Source organism: Protopterus annectens, chromosome 1.part1 (assembly GCF_019279795.1).
Source record: "Protopterus annectens isolate FY-2018-M chromosome 1.part1, PAN1.0, whole genome shotgun sequence".
In the NCBI taxonomy this organism is placed as follows: domain Eukaryota; kingdom Metazoa; phylum Chordata; order Ceratodontiformes; family Protopteridae; genus Protopterus; species Protopterus annectens.
The window spans coordinates 1,680,978,880-1,680,997,579 of NC_056726.1; the positions used below are offsets into that span (position 1 = coordinate 1,680,978,880).

The following is an 18,700-nucleotide window of genomic DNA, read 5'->3' on the forward strand; positions in this document are numbered from 1 at the left end:
AAAAGTAGAGTGGTGCTCAGTATTCACTCTTGTACTGTATTTTTAGGTCCTTTTGTCAGAATTTCATGACTCGTGTCCACCTGTGCCAAGACAACTGAACTTCTCAGAAATGCATGCAGTTTTTGTACATCTGCCAGAGCTGTCCTTAAAGGCATAGTGTAGTTGTATGAAATACTAGCTACCACATTAGCTCTTCCAGAAAATGAGACATAAGATTACAGCAGTGTAAATATCCAGGCTTTGTATCTGTGTTGACTCTTCCCATGCTTGCTTGCCTTGTTGTGTAGGTACCTCACACTTGCTGTGTTAGACTGAAAGTAGGAAAATTTCTTATTGGAAGTTCTCAAGGCAGCATAGAACAGACATATTCTTATATATACGCTGTCGTGAATGATAGCTGTTCCTGCTCTGTCTCCTGAAGAGAGACATTTGCAAATGTAAGAGGAATGTAGGTAATGTTTAAAAAATCTGTTGATGGCTCCAACTCTCTGCAGTAAGCGTCAATGTCTCATATCACTGAGCAAATAAAAATAGTTGAACTGTAAAATAAAACCCCAGTGCTTATGTCATTTATATTTTCATGATATTAGAAACAAAGCTGTAACTGTAAGCCAGTCATTCGTGTTTAGAAGAGTGCTCTCTTTTTGTCTACTATGCCAGTATCAGCTGCATGCTGTCCGAGATCTGAGTATGTAAATATTGTTCCATTCTGTCTTGCATAGTTTATGTGCTAATAAAAACTAAAAACAGTTCACGGTGTTTGAGCAGCAAATAAATGACAACAGTACATATGAAGCAAAAATTGTCTTCTGACTAAACTCACTGTAATCCAAGACTGAATCTTAAATCAAGTCCAGTGTAGTAGCCGCAAAAAGATACCAGCTATTGTTACATTCCCTTGCAAACAGAATGTTTTAAATCCACCAATGATGAAAGGAATTCCACTAATGAATGAACCAAAATCCATTAAAACAGAACTTTATTATTAACACAATCAAAGAATAAAATAAAGCAAAGCATGAGAGCAGGTTTACCTCTTTTGTCCTAACAAAACATTTGGACTTCTTCAGAACCTGCTATTTTTTTTAGTTCTTGCCCATTTTTATACCATGTGGTTAATAAGACATAGTCATTTCATGGTCTGTTGTTTCTTAAAGGTCCATTAAATGATGTTCATAAAATATATATATATATATATATATATATATATATATATATAACTATATATATATATATATATATTATGTGTGACCAAATAATATTTTACAAAGCACTTCTTTGTCACTGTGTAATAAAATCTCATAAAATCACTTCAAACAATGTACAACAAAACTTACAAATAAGTAAATAAAACTTCTGGTGTTACCAGGTGGTTCCCCATCCAAGAACTAACCAAGCCCTGACCCTGCTTAGTTTCCAAAGTCAGTCCTTTCAGAATGGTGTGGTTTTATGAATCTAAAGAAATAAAACTATTTTTTTAATAAAAATTTCATCATATTGGAGAAATTAAAAACAAAAGACTTCATGGATAAATTTTTACAAGCTTTAGAACCATAATTCACTAAGGCACTTCATATAACACTCAAAATAATTTTCATAAATCCAGTGCTTTTATTTTTAACACAGGCACAATAGAAGTATGTTCATTTAATCCTGAAAAAATAGTGGCGTTACATCTTAACTGCCACTCCAATTCTTTCCTTTCCAGATCCAGTTCTCACACACCATTCCTGTTTTGCTTGTCAACTTTATCCAAAATCCCAAACTTAAGATCTGTACTTGTCACAATTTAATGTGTGCCTGTAAAGTGCATTGTTTTGATTTTTGGTGTTAATTGTATTTAAGTGCTCATATGTTTGGTTTATAAAGGCTCTTTCTGTTTTTACAATGTAGTAACTATCACATTGGGTACATATTCCAATGTAGACTATCCCTGATGTGTTGCAGTTTTCATCCCTAAATCTCAAAATCATGTCCAGTGATGTTAAATATAACTGGTTCTATTCTAAAATATAAGGTCAGATATTACACATCCCACACATGTTCTTCGTGTTTCACTGTTGCAGTCATTACATTTGGGGTAATCTGCTGGCAGGTTGCCCTCAGTTGGCCTGAATTCCAAAGTCGTGGGTCCTGCGTCAGTTGCTGTCTTCTCTTCCATGACGTCAGGTCGTCAGGGGTATAAAACATGCAGCCGACACCATTTTCTTTAGTCTTTCTTGCTGCGCGGTGCCCGAAGCAGAAGCATTTCACAAGTGCCGATTGGCCGACTACTGAAATATTCGAGTTTGAGTTTCAGAACCGAAGTCTTCACTAAAGCTAAGTACCCCGTTGGGGAAACTTTTTTCTTGCTTTTTACCGATGTCAGAAAAAGTTAATAATTGTATTACTTGTGGGAAGCAAATACCTCATAAGGATTTCCATTGATACTGTATTCCTTGCCTAGCCCTGATCACAATGTGCCTGGCTGTCTGTTTTGTGCTAGATTTAACCAACGCACTATTAAGCGTCGGTATATTTTTGCATCAAAGTATTTTGGAAACAGATTTAACTACCCAGAAATGTCATCGGATAGCAATCCGACTACTGGAGTACATAAAAAATGCAAAGAAAAGGACAGAGAAAGGCAGTCGATCCAAAACAGATGATGAAGCTTCTCCTAAGCCAGTTGCCAGTTGCCGTGTCACTGGTACTCAGTAAGGCGCCTTCGCAGCCCCTGCTACCTTCGAGTTGCAGGCCTCTACCGACACCCATGTGGAGTCCGGCATGCCGCAAGATACTCAAGGTATTGGACCGACGAATGTGTTTCCCTCAGATGGGTCCAGACCTCAACATTTGTATATCAAACCGACGACAGCTGCAAGACCAAAGACAAAAGCAACTTCTAAACCTAAAAAACTGACACATGAGCTACGTGCACAGGCCTCTATACCTAAAAAACAGATTATCAAAATGGCTGAAGACCTTATTACCTTGATCAGGGGTACCCATCCCCCCTCCAGATAAGAGGCCTAGGCAAGACACTGATTATGAATCTTCAGATCAGGTTTCTTTTTCTTCTGATTCCTCTTCTGATCAGGAATTATCTATACCTCCCTATGAGGACTCTCATGCTGAGGAGTCTATTCCATCTGCATCTCCTCCTGAGGATTATTCATTTGGAGAAATCTTGCATACGTTGAGGGAGCATTTTCACTGGGAGAGTCAAGACTTCTCAGAATCAAAAAAGAGGCTCAGGGATTTCCTTCTCCCTCAGCACAAGCCTTCAGCCATTCCCCCTATTTTAGACATTGTGGATGATGTGTTTTCGGAGTCAAGCTTGACCCCTGACTCCTTACCTCTGGCTCCCATTAAGCCTGACAGATATTACAGAGTCCCCGACTCACATACATTTTTATTAAGAAACCCTGCTGCTGATCCTGAAACTATTTCGCAGGGTCCAAAGGGGGGGGTTAAGGCCTCAACAGCAAAACACCCTACCCCCTCTGACAGGGATTCTAGGGCACTTGACAGATGGAGAAAAAAGGTTTATACATCTGCAACCTTGGCATTCAGGGCCTTAAACTATCAATTTCATATGCTTAAGTACCAACAACATGTTATGGAAAATATTGATTTCAGAATGTGCAGAAAATAAAGAATTTCACGAACTGTTGCATGCAGCTGAACAAGTTGGAAAGCATACTTTGCAATGCAGTTTTGATTCTTTAGAGGCCTCCTGCAGGGCCGCAGTTACTGGATCTGTGATTAGGAGGCATGCCTGGTTGAAGGAGCAAAATTTGCCTGATCATGTTAAAGCTAAATTGCTAGGTGCACCTTTACAGCATGATTCTCTGTTTGGTATTAAGGCAGAAGAGGTTTTAAAGAAAATGGAAGACAAAGCTAAGTCTATGCAAATTGTTAAAGATTTCTTACAAGTGCAGCCACCAAGATTCAGTAGACATTGGCCTACAAAAAATTGGTCCTTTCCTGTGTCACACAAAGCTCAAAGGGGCAACTCCAGATGCCCTAAGGGTTCCAGGTACCAGGCTCAAGACTCATACAGGTCAAAGCAATGGGGTGCATCCACCTCCAAATCTGGAGGAGATAAAGCACAAACCTACAGAAAGCAATCCCAATGACTTCCCTCTGCCTACACCAAGCACTTATCTTTTGGCAGCACCCATAGGGGGAAAATTAGCACTTTTTGCTCAAAATTGGCAGTTAATAACCCAGGACAAGTGGGTACTAAACATCATATCACAGGGATGCAGATTCCATTTCCACACTCTGCCAATGACAAATGGTTGGCCAGATCTGCCAAATAATCTATGGGCATAGGCACAGAAACAGGTTATGTCCCTCATGCATATGGGGGCCATTCAGACAGTACCACAACAGGCAAAAGGACAAGGTGTTTACTCAAGACTGTTCTTGGTACCCAGAAAGGACAAGGCCTGGCATCCAATACTGGATTTATCGATTTTGAACACATCTGGACATTCCAAAATTCAAAATGCTCACTTTGCAACAGCTTCTGCCCATGCTGTGCAAGAATGCTTGGCTGGTGACTTTAGACCTAAAAGTGGCATACCTGCATGTCCCAATAAGACAGTCGTGCAGAAGATACCTCAGATTCAAGCTTAATGCATTACCAATTCTCTGCACTGCCCTTTGGCTTATCTACTGTGCCCAGGGTCTTTACAAAGTGCCTGGCACCAGTAATTGCATTTTGCAGACAAGTATACAAATATATCCTTACTTGGACGACTGTCTCATTCAGGCAGAGAACAAAGACACTCTTCTACGACACCTGGCTTCTAACATGCCTAGGGTACACAAACGAAAAGAAATCACAACTGGTACCCTCGCAAAAGATAACATTCCTGGGTGCAAGCTTGAATACAGCTTCCCAAATGGCTTACCTCACGCCAGACAAACAAAGACAACTGACTACTTACTTTAAACTCATGGCAACAAAATCCCAGTCTTCTGCAAGACAAATTCTGCAGGCTCTGGGCTTCATGGCATCCTGCATCCTTCTAATTCCATATGCAAGACCTGCGTATGAGGAAACTTCAATGGTACCTAAAACGTTTATGGGGTCGACATTCACACAGTCTGGAAACAATGATTCCTCTCATTCCCCTGCCTGCAACAGGAGTTTCTATGGTGGGCAAAGGCCTGTGACCAAAACATGGGACAGCCCTTCACTCTACCCCCTGCCAGCTAAACCTTAACAGACGCATCAGATTATGCCTGGGGGGCCCACATGGCAGGAAGATGCATTCAGGGCATATGGGCACCAAATCAAATGCATCTACATATCAACCAGAAAGAGATGCTAGCTGTTCAGAATGCCCTATCAGCCTTCAAGGACTTACTTCATCCAGGACAACTATTGATAAATTCAAAAATATGGTGACAGCAACAGTAGAGTAAACGCCAACAGCTTATTAAAACTTAAAGCGCTTTTTGTTTGCTGAATATGCAAACTTCTTCAGAAGTAAAACAGTTAAGAATAAATCATCCTTTTAAACATTCAATCCAAGAAACTCGGGACAATCAAATCAATTGTTACTACTTCACATGATGCATTTAAAGTGGTATACACAATCAAGACTATAAAAAATATTATTATAAAATAGTGCTCCAAACTGTTCCAAAATATAAAATAAAAATACATTAATGTATTACAAATAAGTAACCAATTGATGCAAATACAATAACCAATACCTAAATAATACGTATAGAAATTAACTTGTATTTAAACAGTTACTTGTTTAACCATTGAGTCAAACTTAAATAATATAAAAAATGTATATAAAATATATTTAACTGTTGTTAACCTTTATCTTTGCAGACTCCTCAATTTTAAAATGCTACTGATAGAACAAGTCTCATTGAGACCTGGTAGATTGTATGCATTAAGTTTAATTTGCCAAATGAGTTCAAGCTCTTCAAGTTTTAGAGGTGTAGTACCACCTCTGGTGTCTTGTAACACTTGATCGATGGCCATAGATTTAAATTTATGGCCAACATTTAATTGGATGTGTTTAGCCAAGGCGCTATCAGTCTTATTGTGACCTATTGCATACAGATGTTCATACATTCTATCATGGAGTCTTCGCTCCGTCTTGCCTATGTAAAATGCAGAACAACATGTACATTTGGCCAAATAGACCACAAATTTGGAATTACAGTTGAACCTATTTTTAAGTTTAAACTGTACGCCATTGATAACAAATAAATTGGCCACCTCCACATTTCTACAAAAAGCAAATGAAAAGCGCTTTGTTTTAATAAACTGTTGGTGTTTACTGCTGCTGTGACCGTATTTTTATTTTGCTAGTTTGTGTTTGTCGGTGACTTTCAACTATTGATAAAGACAGACAACACCACAGTCATGTGGTATATACACAAGCAAGGGGGCACACACTCATACCCCCTTTGCAGATTAGCCATGGCACTGTGGCGCAAAGCTTTGACCTACCAAATACATCTTCACGCTCAATTGCTGCCAGGAAAACAAAACACTCTGGCAGATGATTTAAGCAGAAACCTTATGGATCCTCATGAGTGGAAACTATATCCACAAGTCTTCAGTGTGATAACAGGGAAATGTAGAGCCCAGACACAGATCTATTTGCCTATCCTCAAAATTATCAACTGAAAAGATTCTGCACAAGGACTTATCACAGACAAGCATGGAAAGTGGATGCCCTATCCTTCAGTTGGAAAAACCTATCCGTTTATGCCTTTCCTCCTCTGCCTCTTCTACCCAAGGCCCTCTTGAAAGTCAGACAAGAGAAGCCAGAGATGATATTAATTGCCCCAGACTGGCCCCGCCAATTCTGGTACCCAATCCTAAGGAACTTGTCTCAGTACCCAGCTTGGACCTTGCCTCAAAACCAACAACTACTGTCCCAGCAAAACAATCAGATCCTGCACAATTAGCTACAGACACTGAACCTGGCAGCATGGCTAATCCTGTAATCATACAAACGACACCTCTCAGTAAAGCTGTGATGGATGTCATTTTGGAAGCCAGAAGGCCTAGTACTAGAAAATCTTATGCTGACAAATGGAAGAGATTCTGTGTTTGGAATCAAGCACAAGGAACTGATACAGCAGAACCACATATTCCTCAGATATTACAATACTTAACTGAGATGCTTGACAAGGGCCTATCTTTCTCATCAATCAAAATCCATGCCTCTGCCATTTCAGCTCATCACAATACAGAGCCACCAGTCTTTTCCCATCCTTTACTAAAGCAGTATCTTAGAGGAGCCAAAAATGTAAGGCCTCCTAGAAGATCACCACTACCTGCATGGGACCTCAATTATGTGTTGGAAAAGCTCATCCTGCCTCCATTTGAACCAGCCGCTACCGCTGATATAAAGTTCTTATCATGGAAGACAGCACTGCTACTAGCAATTACTTCAGCAAGAAGAGTTTCAGAGCTACAGGCACTCATGGCTGTGGAGCCTTTTATCATATTTTACCCAGACAGGGTGTCTCTGAGGACAAATCCTACTTTTATGCCCAAGGTAATTTCCAGTGTGGCTCTCAACCAAACAATTCATCTGCCAACTTTTTATCCAAATCCGCAGAACAAAGGGGAGAGAATTATGCATTCCTTGGACGTACACAGACAGCTAAGATTCTACTTGAACAGGACTAAAACTCTAAGAAAAACTGAGCAATTACTAGTGTAATATGCTGCAGGATCAGAAGGAAAGGCGATTTCAAAGCAGACAATTTCAAAGTGGATAAGCAATTGCATATGTTTCTGCTACTTACACCATGGCATACCTGTGCCCAAGGGCATTAGGTCTCACTCCACCAGAGCTGCAGCTACTTCAGCTGCCTTTCTCAGAGGAGTACCAACCAAGGACGTTCTAGAGGTTGCTACTTGAGTTCTGTTCACACCTTTACAAAGCATTACCATTAGCCTCTCTACTCTAAGTCCAGGACAGGCTTTGCCACTGCAGTTCTGCAGGGCCTTATAGCCTCACCTAATGCTGTTTAGCTCCAGCCTCCCATCTATAGCTTTGTGATTCTACCCAAATGTAATGACTGCAACAGTGAAACATGAAGAACATAGTACAGTTGTGTACACTTACCATAAATGTAGATGTTCAAGTGTATTCACTGTTGCAGTCCAGGTTATCCTCCCGCTATCCCCCTGTCATTCTACAGTTTATCTTTCCTTCTCTGTCATCTACAACCTATGTGGTGTATTTGCTTGTAGATGAAGGTAAAGTTTATATTGATGCATGTTTTTATGTAAATATATATATATATACTATTGCTACCTTTTTGGGGGCACCTGACATTGGGGGCAAGAAAAACTAAAGAAAATGGCATCGGCTGCATGTTTTATACCCCTGATGACCTGACGTCATGGAAGACAAGACAGCAACCGACACAGGACCCAAGACTTTGGAATTCAGGCCGACTGAGCAACCTGCCAGCAGATTACCCCAAATGTAATGACTGCAACAGTGAATACACTCGAACATCTACATTTATGGTAACTGTACACAACTGTACTTTTCTGGTGCCTTTGTTAAAATAATCGGAACCAAATTTCACCAGGTGCTCCAACCAAAAGTTCAGATTTTAAAATTTCAAAAAGTGTGGGATGTGTAATATCTGCCCTTATATTTTAGAACAGAATCAGTTACATTTAACATCACTGGAAATGATTTTGAGATTTAGGGATGGGAATTGTAGCACATCAGGGAGTAGTGTACATTAGAATATGTACCCAATGTGATAGTTACTATACTGGAAAAATAGAAAGAGCCTTTACAAAGAGAACTTACAGGCACTTAAACGCAATTAAAACAATGCACTTTATAGGCACACATTAAATTGTGACAGGTACAGAGGTTTTAAGTTTGGGATTTTTGGATAAACCTGACAAGCAAAATAGGAATGGTGTGTGGGAATTGGATCTGGAAAGGAAAGAATTTGAGTGGCAGTTAATATGTAACGCCACCATTTTTCCAGGATTAAATGAACGCACTTCTGTTACGCCTGTGTTAAAAAATAAAAGCATTGGAGTTGAGAATTGTTTGGAGTGTTAAGAGCCTTATTGAATGTGGTTCTAACACATGTAAACATTTATTCATTAAGTTTTTATTTAATTTTTCCAATAATGAAATTTTTATAAAAAAGTTTAAATTTTTTTTTTAGATTCATAAGATTGTTTCAGAAGTTTTGGATTTTTAACATGAACATTTAATTTAAGAATGTGTTTTCAAACAGTGTATTTGTAACCACACCATTCTGAAAGGGAAAGCTAAGCAGGGTTGGGCGTGGTTAGTTCTTTGGTGCGAGACCACCTGGTAACACCAGGAGTTTTATTTATTTATAAGTTTTGTTGAAGTACATTAAGTGCTTTTAGGAGTTTTTATTAAACAGTGACAAAGAAGTGCTTTGGAATCTATTATTTGGTTGTTTATATATATTCATATATATTGTATTTTTACTTTTGTATTCATTTATGCAGTTTATGCACATTGTTTAACATACCTTTAAGAAGCAGACCATGAAATGATTAAGTCTTATTAACCATTCATTCATTGGTGGATTTCCTTTCATCATTGGTGGATTTAAAACATTTTGTTTGCATGGAAATGTAACAATAGTTTATAAAAATGGATGAGATCTAAAAGATAGCCGGTTCTGAAGAAGTCCAAATGTTTTGTTAGGATGAAAGCGCTAAACTGTCTCTCATGTTTTACTTTATTACCACCACCACCAAAGAATAAAATAACAAAGTTCTGTTTTAATGGACTTTGTATCATTCGTTGGTGGATTTCCTTTCATTGTTGGTGGATTTATAACATATTCTGTTTGCAAATGAATGTAACAATAGCTGGTGTCTTTTTGTGGCTACTACATTGGACTTTAAGATTGTCTTGGATTACAGTGAGTTTTTTAAGAAGACAATTTCTGTTTCATATGTACTGTTGAAGTAATTTGCTATTTGTTGCTCAAACACCGTGAACTGTTTAGTTTTTATTGGTTTATTTTTGTTTTCATGGAGTTTCTCCTTTTGAATTCATAGTTTGTAAACTGTCTGGCTTTGGTATACCTATTAATTCTGAATTTGAAGACTATAAAAAAGGTAAAAAAAATAAATGCAATCCTAATTTGAATCAGTCTATCCAAAATGTGTTAGTTGACAAGTGATAAACTGATAGAAGGCAAGGAAAAATCATTTATTTTCTGCTGCATGAGTCTTGGTCTCTCCCAAAGATCTACTATTAAGGTGAACCCTCTCACAACTGTACTTTGTCTTTCTTAGTTTTTGCTTCTAAAGAGGTTTTTGTAATTGCTTGACTTTATCCCTTGGATCTAAAATTGGCCAACTCCCCTTGTAGCTAATTCTGTATTTGAATGCTAATCATCTCTTGCAATATATTATCCACACCGCCAGGAGATATTACCCATGATGATGTCCTTCAAGAATGCAACTGCAGTCATAACATGTGGGTTGTCCTGCCTCAGGCAGCCCTCGGTCGGCCGGATTCCAAAGTCTGGGTCCGACGTCGGCTGATGTCGCATTTCTCTCCGACGTCAGAGCGGCTGGAGTACATAAGCATCAGCCGACGCCATTTTCTTCAGTCTTTCTTGCCGCACGGTGCCCAAAGCAGAAGCAGTTCGCAAGTGCCGGTCGGTCAGCTCCTGTATTCTACGATACCGAAGTCATCAAAAAAGCTAAATACCCCGTTGGGGACCTTTTCTTGCCTCAGCCGATGTCAGAAATTACTGAAAAAGGTTAACAATTGTCTTTCTTGTGGTAAACAAATACCTCATAAGGATTTCCACTCTTACTGTCTCCCTTGCCTGTACCCAGACCATGACGTCTCGGCCTGTGTAGCCTGTGCTCGCTTCAACATGCGCACTCTCAGGTGCCGGGCGGAGTTCGCTGAAGATTTTTTCGGCGATAATTTTGCTTACACCATGCCGTCGGATCTTCCGACATCGCAAACTCCCAAAAAGCGAAAAGACCGGGACCGACATCCTCGGCCCGCGTCTACCACCGACTCCATGCCAAAACCTACAGCGAGTGCTCCGGTTCCCTCTGAGACGGTCTCTCCACCGCTTCGAACCGAAGACACCGCATTACCTACGACTCCGATTCCAGACATTACTCCGACGCCAGTTATAGATTTTCCTCCAGATACTGAAACCGAGGAAATGCCCGAGACCATTGCTGTAGACAAGGTCACTCCTGCACATGGAGCTGCCAGGCCCCCCATGGCCATGTCTATTAAGGCCTACACTAGGGCTAAGGCAGCCAGCAGAACAAAGCATATTACTTCTAAATCCTTACCTCAGCCTACTCCAGAGACACAAATTATGTCCATGGCTGCTGATTTAATTTCCATGATTAGAGGTTCACAGGCCCATCCCGAGAGAGGATCCCAGCCTCCTCCTGATAAAAGGCCCCGGATAGAACCCTCTGACCCTACTCCTTCAGATGAAGATTCTGAGGGCTCGGTCCACTCTGATAGCCAGGAAGAGCTCTTTCAGACCTATGAGGACTCGGATGCAGAAGACTCCATCCCCTCGGCCTCCCCTCCTGAGGATATTTCTTTTGGGGAAGTTCTGCACACCATGAGGGAACATTTCAAGTGGCAAGGTCAGGAATATTCTGATTCCAGGAAACGCCTTAGGACTTTCCTTAAGAAGCCTCAGCACAGGCCCTTAGCTATTCCTCCTGTACTTGATGTTCTGGATGATTTGTATTCTGACTCTAGTGCTACCCCCTGATTCTCTTCCTCCTGCTCCAGCCATGCCAGACAGGTATTATAGGGTCCCAGAAACTCATTCCCATTTATTCAGGGCCCATACTGCTGATTTGGAAACTATTTCACAGGGGCCTAAAGGAGTTTCAGCCTCCACCTCAAAAAATCCTTTGCCCTCCAACAGGGAAGCTAGGTCATTAGAGAGATGGGGCAAAAAGGTTTACACATCCACTACCTTATCTATGAGAGCTTTAAATTGCCTTTTTCATATGTTACAATATCAGGATTATCTGTTAGAAGATTTACAAAAAATGACTTTCCTCTAGCACCGCCTACCAGGGAACAACTAGAAGCTCCCTTGGGCAGGAAATTATCCCAGTTTGCAGAAAACTGGCACAGACTGACAAAGGACAAATGGATTTTGGACATTATAGACCGAGGGTACAGGTTTCATTTTCATACCTTACCAAGAAAACAAAGCATGCCAAACCTTCCACAAAATCAGAGGGCAGAGGCTACCAAGCAAATCACTCTGCTGACTCGGATGAAAGCAATAGAAAGAGTTCCAAAACAAGAACAAGACCAGGGCTTTTACTCAAGACTGTTCCTGGTTCCAAGAAAAGAATCTCAATGGAGACCAATACTGGACTTGTCCGCATTAAACACCTTTCTCATAGTACCAAAGTTCAAAATGCTGGACTCTACAGCAACTCCTTCCCATGCTGGGCAAGGGGTCGTGGCTGATTACTCTGGACCTCAAGGAGGCATACCTGCATGTCCCTATCAGACACAGTTGCAGAAGATACCTCAGATTTCTTGCAGGGCCAGAGCATTATCAATTCTCAGCATTGCCATTTGGCTTATCTACTGCGCCCAGAGTATTTACAAAATGCCTGGCTTCAGTAATTGCTCATTGCAGGCTCCAGGGTATACAAATTTACCCGTACCTGGACGACTGCCTCATACAAGCGGACGACAAATTGATGTTGACAAAAAAACTGGATTATGTCATACGATTACTTCAAGCTCTGGGATACACAGTCAACTTCCAAAAGTCAAGACTGCAGCCATCCCAGCAAATAATCGTCTTAGGAGCCAAACTAGACACAGCCTCTCAGATGGCTTACCTGACAGAAGACAAGCAAGAGAAGTTAACTCATTATTTCAGAGGTTTAGCAATACTCGCCCAGATGACTGCAAGGAGATTACTACAGGCCCTGGGTTACATGGCATCTTGCATTCTCCTGGTTCCATTAGCAAGACTACACATGAGAAAGCTTCAATGGTACCTAAAAAGCATTTGGTCTCAACACAGCAACAACTTGGAGACAATCATACCTCTCATTCCATGCCTACAAAAGGAATTCCTATGGTGGGCCTCGGTGAGCCAGGCAAACACAGGTATGTCATTCAAAAAATCACGGATAACACAGACCATGACTACAGACGCCTCAGACCTTGGATGGGGGGCGCACATGGAAGGCAGGTGTATACAAGGAACAATGGTCTCCAAAGGAAACACATCTGCATATAAACCAAAAGGAAATGCTGGCAGTGATGCATGCCATCGAGGCCTTTCAACACCAACTCCAGCAAGGCCATTTACTGATACGGACAGACAACACCACTGTGATGTGGAAAATAAACAAGCAAGGGGGAACCCACTTTTACCCCCTTTGCAGACTGACAATGCAGCTATGGGAGAAATCACTGAGCCTAAACATCCAGTTACAATCCCACTTTGTTCCAGGAAAAGACAATGTGTTGGCGGACAGCCTAAGCAGGAATTTCACAGATCCACACGAGTGGAGGTTACATCCCAAGGCCTTCAGACAACTCACTTCGACATGGGGCAAGCCAGAAGTGGACCTATTTGCCTCTCACCTCAACCATCTTCTACCAAAATTCTGCACAAGGACATACCATCCAAAAGCTTGGAAAATAGATGCCCTCTCATTCAACTGGAGCTCCCTAGCAATCTATGCATTCCCACCTCTGCCACTGATGACCTCAGTATTACTAAAGATCAAAGCAGAGAAACCCAAGGGAATCATAATAGCTCCGGACTGGCCAAGACAACACTGGTACCCACTACTATGGAGCATATGTCACACCAGGAGGTGGGCCCTTCCTCAGTGGCCTCAACTTTTGACTCAACACAATTTCGAAACACTGCATCCAAATCTTCAGACACTGCAGCTAATAGCCTGGGAGATCCCATAAATAACCCCAGCTTATCTCTCTCCAAGGAAGTTCAGCGGATACTAACAGAAGCTCGAAGACCATCCACCAGAAAGGTTTACTTAGCAAAGTGGAAAAGATTCAGCAATTGGAATACCAGCAAGGGACATGATGCATCATTGTTGAACATCCCACTCATCTTGGAATATTTGGCAGATATGCTAAAGAACGGCCTCTCATATTCTTCCATAAAGATACATGCATCTGCTATTTCAGCAAGATACAACACTGATCCTCCTGTTTTTTCTCACCCCTTACTAAGGCAATTCCTCAGGGGAATCAAGAACATTAAGCCACCAAGAAAGGCCCCAGTGCCAGCCTGGGACCTCAATTTTGTCTTAGAAAAACTGACCTTACCTCCATTTGAGCCAGCAGCTTCAGTGGACTTGCAATTTCTCTCATGGAAGACAGCTTTCCTGTTGGCAATTACCTCAGCAAGAAGGGTTTCGGAGCTACAGGCCATAATGGCAATACCACCCTTCATTATTTTTCACAGAGACAGGGTTTCATTAAGGACCAACCCTACTTTTATGCCAAAGGGTGGTATCTAGGGTTTCTTTAAATCAAGCCATTCATCTGCCTGCTTTCTTCCCCAATCCTGAGAATAAGGGGGAAAGACTGTTGCATACCTTGGACATTCACAGACAACTTTGATACTACCTGGACAGAACCAAGGCCAGTAGGAAGTCTGAACAACTTTTTGTAGCTTACGCCCCTGCAGTCCAAGGAAAAGCAATTTCAAAACAGACTATTTCTAAATGGATTGGACATTGCATCAGATTCTGTTATTCCTTTCATGGAAAAACTGTTCCAGCCAATGTCAGACCACATTCCACCAGAGCTACAGCCACCTCTACAGCATTCTTAAGAGGGGTGCCTACCAAGGACATTCTAGAAGCTGCTACATGGAGCTCCGTGCATACATTCTCCAAACACTACAATCTCGCTCTATACTCCAGATCCAGAGCAGGCTTTGCTTTGGCAGTCCTGCAGGGTTTGATTGCCACACCATCTTTTTCCTAGAGCATTCCTCCTCCCCCTGCTAAGCTATGGTATTCTACCCACATGTTATGACTGCAGTTGCATTCTTGAAGGACATAGTACAGTTTTGTACCTACCATAAATGTAGATGTCCGATAGACATGCAACTGCAGTCGGATTTTCCCTCCCTCCATACCCCTCTATGCCTAGGGTCCACTTCTATCCCTGTTACTCTTAGCTGGGGATATCTGTTATGGTGTATTTGTTTTATTGCTCATTTATTTGTCTGGAATCCTGTTTTTGTCTTCCAATTTGATTACAGCCTTCCTTGGAGGGCACCTGGCATCTGGGGCAAGAAACACTGAAGAAAATGGCGTCGGCTGATGCTTATGTACTCCAGCCACTCTGACGTCGGAGAGAAATGCGACATCAGCCGACGTTGGACCCAGACTTTGGAATCCGGCCGACTGAGGGCTGCCTGAGGCAGGACAACCCACATGTTATGACTGCAGTTGCATGTCTATCGGACATCTACATTTATGGTAGGTACAAAACTGTACTTTGCAGCACTTCTGTAATGGAGCTAAGGATCAAGCAGAAGAAATAACCATGTTGTTCTGTACCAGAATTTGTTTCTGTTACTGACCAAATAGAAAATGCAGGGTAAAACAGTCCAGATACTATGGTTTGAGCTCTCTTTACAGTGTTTCTAGCCCTTAAATTAACATGATGTGGATCTTTTCTTAATGACTGTGCCAGGATTGTTTCACTTATTACAAATGCTGTCAATTTTTTTTGTTCTATAAAGGCTTCATTTTGGTATGATTGCATGTAGTACAACCCTAACATTTCAAGCATACGTTCATCACTGATAAGTGCTTTTGTCTTTGTTTAGTCTACAGGAGAAAATTAACCGCACTTTTACAGATGGAGCTACAGATACTGCAGCAGAAATGGAAAAACTCAGAAGTGAAAAGTGTTCTCTTAAAGAAGAGTGTGACCGTACAAAAAAAGTTAGTAGTTTTCTCATTCAGTTTCTGTGTCTTTAAGCCCATTTACGCAGCTGTCTTTCTTAAAGGTGTAACATATTGACAGAACATCTTTGTTTTGTTTTCTGAATAGAAGTCCCAAGCACTGGAAAGGCAGCGGTAGTGCGAAACCTTAAGTTATAATGGCATTTATTTTTTCATTGAAAGGATTTGGTTATAACTGCTGTTTGGCTACTACCTGGTGGATACCAGGTATGTGGCAGTACACTGCATACTTCATGTTTATGTGAAGGGAATGAGCAAACCTGTTGAGGAAAGTTGATAGCAAGGTAGAGGCACCTATAATTCATTAGGAATGAACCAAAAATGAAAAATCATATTGGGTGTACTCTCCAGTAGAATAACTTGTAAGTTCGTCTTCTGAGTTTGCAGAGGATATATTCTGTCTCCTATTGCAAGATAAATTCCTCTGTGCTTTCCCAAGTGATTTTGACCTTGTTTACCAAACATAGATAAGAAAGATTAAAAACATATCCTTGTCACCGATAAGTGAGGTTTTATTCATTTTATTCAAGCCTTCAAGTCCTGGTGGTAGAGGAAACTACATTTCTAACCAAGGAAGGTCCTCTGCTGCTGGGATGATAGCCTACTCTGTCACCTTTTTTTTCATTTGGCCAGACTGGTATCTTCCATCTCCCCAGTTAGCTTGTAGGTGATTTTGTCTAGTATCAGGTGTTTACATGATTTTCACCCCCATTATTCCACACTCTGTGCTTATATTAGCTTTTCTACTTGTCATGAGATGTATCCTGCTAAAAATAGCTGACACCTAGCCAGTATACTTGCCAGTATTTTGGGCACCTTCCTTGCACAGTGTACATCTGCCTAAGCAAAAAAAACGAGTTAGTGTAAATATGAAATACAAGCTCCAAAATTTGGAACTGCCTTGTCCTTGAATCACTTAGACATCTAGTCTTGTCAACATCTTCAGTGCTGGTAATAAGCTTGAAACTTAAGATTTGTGGGCAGATAAGTAGTTGTGGACTTTCATTACTTTTTTTTTGTGAAAAGTATATTTCAGCAGTGTTGTATGTCTATCACAAAGGAGAAATGTAATCATACGAGGCAGATACCATACAAGGACACCCATATGGCCTGTTTTTTTGCCTTCTGAAAACTGATATTTGAAGGTCTTTGCTTGCACATCCATGGCTACTTATTATTTTTCCTTTGATGTCACCCTTCAGTCAAGCAAGAAGACAAATGTTTCTCCTGAAGAGACTGACATCCACCTGTTTTCAATGGTCTGGGACAGGCAATTCCACTGTGGTGGTTTCTGAGCCTTCTGCCCAGTCTACCTGGTCCCTGTAGTGAAACTCCTTGGAAAACTGCTTTGACTCAGGACATTTGCATGTCAAGTCAGACCCAACTTCATGCGCCCAAAGCCGAGATGGGAGAACAGCACTCCATTTTGACTGAAGGAGAGTATGGTGTTCATCTGGATTTAGTAAGGGAAAGAGATAGCCTGATCACTTCTGGATGTCGGATTCCTCAAATTCATTCAGAATTCAGAGTTCCAGGAGAAGGACCCAGCATTTTTTCTCCTTATAACACCTTCCAGTTTGAAGAACTCCTGGTGAGATTTGTGTATTTTTGCACAGGACCTCTTCAGTGTTCTGCAGTCTTTCCAGTCTTTAACCCCTGTGATGTCTCAAGTTAAGAAGAAGAAATAGGTTTCCTCATCCAAAGAAGAGGGACTCTGACACTGAGGAAGAAATTGTTTGTTTCTCATCACCCTTCCCTTATGAAACTGAATCAGAAGAAAATCTGCCCTATAGTTCTCCAAGTGAAGAGATTTTGTTCTTGTACAACAGGTACAGTAACATAATTCTTTAAATGGTAGGGAAGGGAAGATTCAGAAGCACAAAAGTGATATTATGACCTCTTGACTTTGGACTGTGCCCAAACCCCTTGGCTGTTCCTCTGGTGTTAATGACTTTGGAAGATGCTTTGATTGCAGTTTCTACTTCTTCAGACTCCTACACTGAGAAGCCTGACAAGCTTACAAGGTGTACAGAGTCACATAAGTATGTTTACCATTCCAACTGCTGCAGTAGCCTTTAGGTTGTATGGAAGCTCTGGCTCCCTCCCACACCTTCACTCTGCTGATTTTCAGCCCTTAGGCGGGAAATCAGCTGTCAGAGTGAAGATCTGTTTAGTGCTTTATGAAAGATGTTATGCTTTTCAATATCTGAAGTTTCCTGCTCCAAGCTATTTTGAGGGGGGTATTTTTATGAGAAAATGTACAGTTTATGTAAACTTTGCATCATGTATTGAAAAGTTTTGTTTCATAAGTGTTTTATTCGGACAGTGACTTGTATGAGGTTTTGTTAGTGCTTGTGTGCACAGTGTGACTGGATTTTGAGTAAGGGGGTTTCCGACAGGAATTTAATGTGCTAATATGCATTACTGTGTTTGGAGACTGTGCATGAGAGTGTAAGTGTATTGCTTGTAAACACCTTTTGACAACTTACTCATTCCAGCCGCTGTGGTGCAGCGGTAGCATTGTTGCCTCACAGCAAGAGATCCCGTTTGATTCTCGGCTGGAGCGCCTTCTGTGTGGAGTCTGCATGTCCTCCCCGCGGTCGAGTGGCATCGGAAAGACATGCGTGAATAGGCGTGCCTTCGTTGAAGGTTGGGCATCGGGCTGGCACGTCGGCACCGTAAAAATCTACTGTC

At 41.2% G+C, this 18,700-nt stretch overlaps 1 protein-coding gene across 1 annotated transcript in view; it reads left to right on the forward strand.

The window, feature by feature from the left end:
- Positions 1-18,700, forward strand: part of CEP85 (centrosomal protein 85) — a 2,011,196-nt gene that overhangs the window by 1,099,317 nt on the left and 893,179 nt on the right. The window contains exon 10 of the mRNA XM_044083921.1: positions 15,868-15,985. Within this exon, the coding sequence (XP_043939856.1) occupies positions 15,868-15,985 (118 nt within the window). The remainder of the gene's footprint in view (positions 1-15,867; positions 15,986-18,700) is intronic.